The 9,058-nt window shown below is 32.6% G+C and overlaps 1 protein-coding gene across 1 annotated transcript; it reads right to left on the minus strand.

The window, feature by feature from the left end:
- Positions 1-3,376: 3,376 nt before the first annotated feature.
- On the minus strand, positions 3,377-6,515 carry HELRODRAFT_177358 (hypothetical protein; the record flags this gene model as incomplete). The annotated part of the gene is made up of 3 exons (XM_009025565.1): positions 3,377-4,429; positions 4,966-5,095; positions 5,314-6,515. The coding sequence occupies 3 exons, from the start codon at positions 6,513-6,515 to the stop codon at positions 3,377-3,379; spliced, it is 2,385 nt and encodes a 794-aa protein (XP_009023813.1).
- Between the last annotated feature and the right edge of the window lie 2,543 nt (positions 6,516-9,058).

Here is a 9,058-nt window from a genome sequence, read left to right on the forward strand (position 1 = left end):
CAAATACACACACATATACACGCACAACACACACACATAAAAACACACGCACGCACGCACACGCACGCACACTCATGAAAATTGTTGCGTAAACATATTTTCCTCTGCTACTACTACTTCTGCTGCCGTGGGTTGGGTGGGAGGAAATAAAATCTGTTTGAAATTATGTCGCGTCACGGAAAGTTTGCGACAAAATTTTTTCACGCGCAAACAAATTTCGTTGCAAATTGTTTTCGCACGAAGAATTTCAGAGGAAAAAAATCAATTGGTCATAAATTATTATATTAAGAATTAATATCGCAAGACTATTTTGTTTGCTGTTTCAAGAAAATGTTAAATAAGAAGTTTTGTTAGGCAAATTAATGAGACTAAAAAGAAGATAGGTATATTTTGTAATGTTTAAATTGAATTTTCATTGCACTGAAATGAAAATAAAATGAAGACAGTAGATTATTTTTCAAGCAGTTGCAATGTAAATATCCTCCAGTTATGAATTCGATAACTCTTTCTGTCGGCGCTGGTTTTTGGGTTTGGCATTTTTTAAACTTTCGTTTGTGCTTGAGTTTGCATGTCAGTGTGTGTGTGTGAGAGAGTGTACTTGTGTGTTTGAGAGTGTGTATGTGTGTGTGTGTTTGTGTATGCGTGTGTGTCAAATGTGTGTGTAGGTTTTTGTGTGTGGTGTATGTGAGTAGGTGTGTGTAGATGTGTGTGTGTGTGTGTGTGTGTGTGTGTGTGTGTGTGTGTGTGTGTGTGTAGGTGTGTTTGGTGTACGTGTTTTATTAAAGAGTTACATATGAAGTGGATTAACATTTTTATTTAAAGTCGTTTATTTGCTAATTAATTTACTACCTTTGAAAGACAGTCTAAATATTTAATTCGACGGACATTTTCTAGCACAAAAAAAAACTCAGCATAGACAACAAAAACAAAACGTAAAAAGAATGTATGGTAAGCCATTTGGCGTAACTTTATTAACTCCCCTAACAACGAGTAAGAGGAAGAGGCCCGGATGCATTTCCTTTATAAATTTTTCTCGAAAATCTTAAAATTTTTCAATTATGCATCAACGCCATCATCATCGTCATCATTCTCGTCATCGTCGTCATCACAATCATCATCATTACCATTATCGTCATCATCATCATCATCATTACCATTATCATCATCATCATCATCATCATTACCATTATCATCATCATCATCATCATCATTACCATTATCATCATCATCATCATCATCATTACCATTATCATCATCATCATCATTACCATTATCATCATCACCACTCTCATCACTATCATCGTCTTCTTTTTGACTATGAAAATGTGAAGTACGTATAGTCAAAAATATTGATTGGGGTATAAATATTTAGGTGGAGTGTAAAAAAATTAATTTTAATGTATATTTTTGTAAATTTTTTTGTTTAACTTTATTTTTGATGAAACTTTAAACATTATTTTTTTTTACTTTCTAATCAAAAAAATAAATCGTTTTTTTTAAATTTAATAATATATTTTGAAATTTCAACAAAATTTTCGTCGGAAACAATTTTTTCACAACTTTTTAATAATTTGCTCCCTAGAGCTGCTTATTCGTGTCTACATTTAAAATCTTCTTTATTGAAACTAGATGGAGTACCAAAAAGTTTGTATGTTTTGGAGTGCCAAAGTTTAACAACAACATCATCAACATCAACAACAACAGATGATGATGACGACACTGATGATGATGGTGCTGATCATCACAATGACTATGATGATGGTGATAATGTTGATGTTGAATGTTCTCATGTGACTTAAGTAAGTTTACGCTGACAAAACTTCACTGTGGATTGTCCAACAACAACTTAATTGTGCCGGTAATTAGGCAAGTCGTTTGTATGTTTATCTCTTCAGGTAATTAAAAATTGCCATAGTAAACTTCATCTGCATCATCGTTGTCGTCTTCATCGTCATTATCATCATCATCATAACTATCATCGTCATCTTCATTATCATAACCATCATCGTCGTCACCAATACGAATATCATCATCGTTATTATCATCACAATCGTAATTATCATTATATTATTATTATATATTGTTATTATAATTATCAATATCCACATCATCGCCTTTGTCTAAATCGTCATCATCATCGTCATCATCGTCGTCGTCATCATCATCACCACTACCATCACCATTAATTGATTTTTCCATTCATGCATATCTAGCATACGTTTTATTATTCCATTAGCTCAGTGTTCCAGGCCAGCATCGAGTCGAGGAACAATTGAAAAAAAAATAATTTTTTAAATACGAATCATGATTTTATTATGGCTAATTTAGATTATAGTACTGTTAATATAAGCATATTTTTACATTAAACATGTGTGTTTGTGTGTGTGTATGTCTGTGTGTGTGTATGTCTGTGTGTGTGTATGTCTGTGTGTGTGTATGTCTGTGTGTGTGTATGTCTGTGTGCGTCCGTGTGTTCGCCAACAACAGTTAATAATATTAGCATTGATACTATATATTTATATACATGTACATCGTTTATCATATGATCAAGTGTTATATGTTAATTTATGTATATATATATATATATATATATATATAACGCAATATTATATATATATATATATATTTGTAATAATATATATATATACTAATATATATATATATATATATTATATATATATATATTATATATATATATATATTATATATATATAGTAGTCAGTTAAATTCAATATTGTCTACTAGCATTTTAGATTTGTGAAAAAATTGTTAAAACGAATATAAAATGAATAAAATTATTTTAACGTGTCAATAAAGAAATGAATTTTTTAAAACTCAGAGAGAATTCTAGCAAGTAAAAAAAGGAAAAATATGCAGGCAATTTTGTAACGTAAAATTAACAATGTGTGAAAGATTAATAAAATATTTGAATACATGTGCTAAGAACGAGATGATTAATTTAATTTAATAAATATAAACTCTAGTTAACAATAAATAATATATGTATATATTTATATTTATTTATAATAAATAATTTATACAAAAATATATTTAAAAAAAAAATTGGCATTCGTTCCTTGGGGAGTGAAAATTAATAAAATTCAGCAACAAGGCGGATGTTTGTTTTTGCCATCTCTTGGCGTAACAACAATTTTTTATACAATTTCCTTCCCATGCATTTCTATGCAATTACGTTGGCACGTATTTCTTCAGATGTATTTTTTCTTTCCCTTGCTTGTTCGTTCGTTCGTTCTATGGTTATTTACATACATCTTTTTTTCTCATTTCGTTCGAGAACGAAAAAATAATATTGAAAAAAAAACACCAATTCATTACACGATGTTTACCGTTTGTTTTTTTTATCTCTAAATCTTCCTCAAAAAGAATTTCTTCTACGGCTCGTATCAGCGTCGCCATAAATTATAATTACGTTCTTTTTCGTTAAATAGGCACTCAGAGTTCGACCATGAACATTCGTCGGTAAATTAATCGTAACTTGAAATGCCGGTAGACTCGTTAGACCATCATCTCTTTCGGTATTGTTGGGCACATCTTCACTGTCTTTGTTGTTCACGGTGTTGTCGGTACAATCATTGTTCGGGTGCATGTTCGAATCGTTATAATTGGTTGAAATTTGTAAAAGAGAAATTGCATCACAGTTGTTATCGCGTGTGTCAACTGCGGATGAATTCATTGCAATGCTTGCGTTCAATTTTTCTGTAGAACCGTTTATAACCAACATTTTGTCTAAACGTTTGATTGAGATATCCTTATGATCGAATTCATCTGGAACCTTGAGGCAGATGTTCAATTGGTTCGACGGTTCCTGACTCGTCAATATCGGTACGTACTTCGAGCTGCATGATTCGTTGTAGTTCATTGTGAAAGTGATGCTCCGACTCGTGAATTTCTTAGTCGGTGATCGAGCCAATTTTTCGATTAAGTCGAAGCCAGTCTGTTGCGGGTAGGAAAAGTGCTCTTGTTCAAAATCAGTTAGATTCGAATCTTCTTTGACGATCAACCAGCGCCTATCTTCCGATATGAAGCAGATCCAATTTCTAAGTTCGTTCGGTAATGTAACATCTTCTAAAAGTATCGAACTGTACTGTTTAGATTTAACCTTTTCAAACGAATGACCTCTATCTCGTGTGGAACTAATTTTATCTTTCATGATGGCGACGCGTAGCAACCTTTCATTGATCAACTCAACGTAAATGTCTTCGAGCGGGAAGTAGACAGATTTTAATGAGACTTTATAAAGGAATCTGTGAGATGATAGGAGAGATGAAGACAGCGAACACTCGCCCTTGTTATCTGGCGAGTGTTCGCTGTCCTTTCTGTTGTTCGAACGTTGTGTTAAGTTTGTTTGAAGCAGCTTCGTCAGTTCAAAGTTCAACAGTTGATTCGTTTCCTCGTGTCTGATAATGAGCTGAAAATTTGTTTGTGGTTAGTAATTTTAAGTTAAGTTATTTTGAATTAATGATTAAAGTTTAGTCCTATCAAATTGTTTTCAGTCAACATTTTTTACAGCAAAAAATGTTTTTATGATTGTTTTTTGGTGAAATACTAACAACAGCATGTTGCTTAATAATAGTTTGTGGTTGGAATATTTAATAATGTTCTTTTAGCAAACAATATGTGAAAACCACAGGAAACAAAACAGCTCAAGACTTATGTTGATTCATATGCATTTGCAGATAGTTGAAAATAAAAGTTTACACTGTATATGTATTATGTAATGTTAATACAACTAAACTCAAACATCGCAACATGAAAAGTCATAATATTTCTAACATTCAATTACTAGTTTAATCAATCATATAACAAAGTTCATTTGAAATTTCCATTAACACTATGATAATAAACTGTTTACAACTCATAAAAATCTCTATTTTCTTGCACTACAGAGAATTTTGTAGGCCTCCGACAGCAAAAACTATTTAAAAACTCCGAACGTCAGCTAACCTTTTTATGATTCGGATCGCAGAAGTGAATGTTTTGAGTGGGTGTGAACATGATTGCAGCACTGTTCATCCGTTTCATCGTCAGTCTCTTCGGCGCGTTCATCGTGTTGCATCGGTCTCGAGAGGGCAGGCTTGTGGTGGAATTGCGTTTCGGTGATGGTAAAGATGATTGTTTCAGTTGAAAATAGTAAATTATATACAAAAAATAGTCATAATTTGGTTTTATGTAGAAAAGTAATTATTGCCAGTTGTGGAAATGTTCAAGTTATATCTCAAAATAAACTAACAAACAATTAAAAAATTCCTACGCGATAAACAAATAGAGAACAAAAAACAGCAGAGCACCAACATTGGTGAAATGAAATCATTCCTTTTTAATGAACTCTCACGACAGGCTTCGGTGGAAACAACAAGAGCATCTATTTTCATTTCCACTTTCATCTCGTTCATCCTCACTTCCTCATCTTTCTCACATTTCCAGGTATCGATAGAGTTCACAAATTCACTAGGAAGAGCTATCAACTCGACGCTATCTTCTGCACTCTTGTTCTCTACTATGTCGCAGTTACTCAAGAAAACGTTATCCGCCGGATCGTCTAGTCGGTATTCGCTCAACTTCAAATCGATCGATTTGTTTCTGTCGGTTAAATCAAGACTTTTGTGATAGGTAGTAGAAAGATTGGTGTCGGGAGACGGTATCGATGTTTGATAATACTGCTTGAGGGAAGGATTACCCAACTGGGTAACGACTTTGGCTATGGGTTTCTGATACAATTTTTGGTTCTGAAGTGAATGTCTACTGGGAAGTTTTTTAGGTAGCGGGGATGAATCTGTACTTGAGATTGACCTCATCAGAGGGCTGCCACAAATATTTTTCAAACTTTGAGAAAGAACCATGAGACTAGTGTCCCAGGAAACTCTGCTAGTCAGAATGGGATTAGTCCCTATAGGTGTTAAAGACGGATTTGAGAGTATAGCCGATGGAGATTTTGTGGTTTTGACGCTGCTCTGTCGGTAAAAACGTGGAGTGTTGTGTCGGAGTTGGTTGAATTGCTGCTGTTGTTGTAATTGATGTAATTGTAGTTGCTGTTGTTGCTGCTGTAGTTGATGTAGTTGCAGCTGCTCTGGCCGCTGTTGTTGTGAATGAAGTAAATATTGCGGCTGTTGTTGGAGGTGATTTTGATGCTTGAGTGTCGGATGAGAATGCAAATGTTGATTTTTGGACGTTGCAAAATGTTGTTGTTTGACTGCCTGTTGTTGTTGTTTGTTTGCTGAGTGTTGTTGCGGCGTTTTCATGCGTTGTTGCGTTGAAACTGAAGTCACAACATTAGTGGTTGTAATACTCGCTACTACAGCTGTTGTCGTTGTTGTTTTGCTAGTTATAGCGCGAGGTTTGTCTCTGGATGTTTTCAGCTGAGAAGCTGTGGTTGTCGTTAAAATTACCGTTTTGGGATTGGTTAGCTTTGTTGTTGTAACATTTGTTGTTTTTGTTGTTACTGCTGGGTTTGTTGTCTTTGTTGATGTTGTCGCTGGACCTGCCGTTTTTGCCATTGTTGTTGGGTTTGTTGTTTTTGCACCTATGCTGTTTGATGAGTTCGAAGATATGTTTGTGGCAAGTGCCTCATTAGCCTTATCTCTTATTAGTTTTGGTTTTTGTAGTTGTTTGTTTGTTGTTGGTGGTGTTGTTGTTGTTGTTAATGCTGTTTTTGTTGGTATAGTCGTTACATTTGTCATTGTTGTAGTGGTCTTTGTTACTCCAGCCGTTATTGAGGTTGTTTTTGAGGTTGTTGTTATTGTTGTTGATATTGTTGCTGCTTTTGAGAATGTCGTTACAGATGTTGTTGTTGTTGTTGTTTTGTTATCTGTTTTGGAAGGAATTGTCGTTTTTATAGTCGCAGTTGTTGTTGTTGAACTAATTACTGAAGACATGTTTATCTGGCTGCAGAAATAATACACGAAAACGAAGAGTGTATATTTTTTTCTTACAAAGGACATTAAAGGCTGATACCATTAACATTCAGCCAGCAAATGTTAATTAACAAACTTGACCTAAACAAAAAATGAAGGCGTATAAACATTAAATAAACAAATAATAACATCAACATAGACAACATCACATCAATATTTTAATGAAAAAAAAACAAGTCAACCACATCAATTAAAGTATCATCAAACACATTCAAAAAAACATTTTTTTTATCAGCAATAGCAATCAAAAATCGTATAAAAGATATCACGCACATCAAATTTTGGAAAAATAACATCAACAAAAACATTAACAGCAATCTAAACAACAAGATCACATTGATTTGATCCTTCAGTTTGAAATAATATTGACTTAAGTTAACATCGGAACTTCAAACAAACGAACAAAATGCGATAACATTGCGATATTCCTTAACTAATTAAGGAATTAATAATAAACATCTCATTCAAATTTCTCATTTAGAAACATTGGATATTTTTTAACTTTTCAGCGTGTTTTTGGATTATCTGTAAAAGTTATTGAATTCCTCATATTAATGTATAAATCGTAAATTGTTTTTCAATTAAATAAATAGAAAGTATTATCTTTACATGTTTATTATACAAAGATGTTTAAAGAATTCAGTAAAAAAAAACCCTGTAGTTGAAAAAATCTTCGTGTTTGGCTTTGCGTGTACTTCTGAACTTATTAGTGAGTGTACATATGCATGTGTGTGTGTGTGTGTGTACGTGTATGTATACGAATATATGTATGTATGTGTGTGTATGTGAATGTATGTGCGTATGTGTATGTATGTGTTTGTATGTGAATGTATGTGTATGTATGTGTGTGTATGTAGATGTATGTGTGTGTATGTGTATGTATACGAGTATATGTATGTATATGTGTGTATGTGTATGGTGTGTATGTATGTGTGTGTATGTGAATGTATGTGCGTATGTGTATGTATGTGTTTGTATGTGAATGTATGTGTTTGTATGTGTTTGTATGTGTGTGTATGTGAACGTATGTGTGTGTATGTGTATGTTTGTATGTGAATGTATGTATATGTGTATGTACGTATTGTTATGTTCTTGTTTGTGTAGAATGAAAAGATGTTAATGACTGAGTGTGAGTGAATGAATGAACGAGTGTAAAGTTTCCAAGTCAATATCCGTGCTTTGTTCAGTAAACAACAACAACAATAATAATAATAATTATTATTATTATTTTATTGTTATTGTTATTATTATTATTATATTAGTAGTAGGAAGAATTATATAAACAATAAAAGTAACATGAATTCAATTCAATTAACACGTTATTAATTATTTTTCCACAAGATAAAATAATTAATAACTCAAGTAGCACTGCTACTATTGCTACTACGACAAATACTAATTCTACAACCTACTACTAGTAGTAGTGAAAATAATAAGAAAAATAAGAAGAGGAAGAGGAAGAGGAAGAAGAAGAAGAAGAAGAAGAAGAAGAAGATGAAGAAGAAGAAGAAGAAGAAGAAGAAGAAGAAGAAGAAGACGAAGAAGAAGAAGAGAAGAAGAAGAATGTAAAAGGCTTACAAAACAACAAACCACACCTATAAACAGCTTTTCAAATTCTCAAAAACATCCTGAACAGACTAAATACGAACCACGTAATACAGCATATCAACGTGCTGACACAAGTAGACATTATAAACGCTATGTTAAACGCAGAATAAACAATGTTTAACACCAAATGAACAACAACAAACACTGATTAACTAACGCTCAACAACACATTTAACAAAATATTCACATGTGAAATCATTATATCAAAATAAACTCGTTTTTTGAGCTCTGATGAACCGATACGAATCGACACATCGAATCGATACATAAATATGTTACAAACAAACAACTACCTAAACAACAATTTCAAACAAAAACAGCAACAAACATGAATAAACATCAGCTGATAGATAAGATATGTATCTCTTTTGAATTGATATCATCATGTAGATAACAATCCTCTCAAAAATAAATATATCCATCTGCTACTAGCAAACGCTGAATTTTGTATAGGACTTTAAATATTTTTTTGTAGAAAAAATTTTTTTAAAGATTAATTTATTTATTCGTCTATTATT

Source organism: Helobdella robusta (assembly GCF_000326865.2).
Source record: "Helobdella robusta unplaced genomic scaffold HELROscaffold_42, whole genome shotgun sequence".
NCBI lineage: Eukaryota > Metazoa > Annelida > Clitellata > Rhynchobdellida > Glossiphoniidae > Helobdella > Helobdella robusta.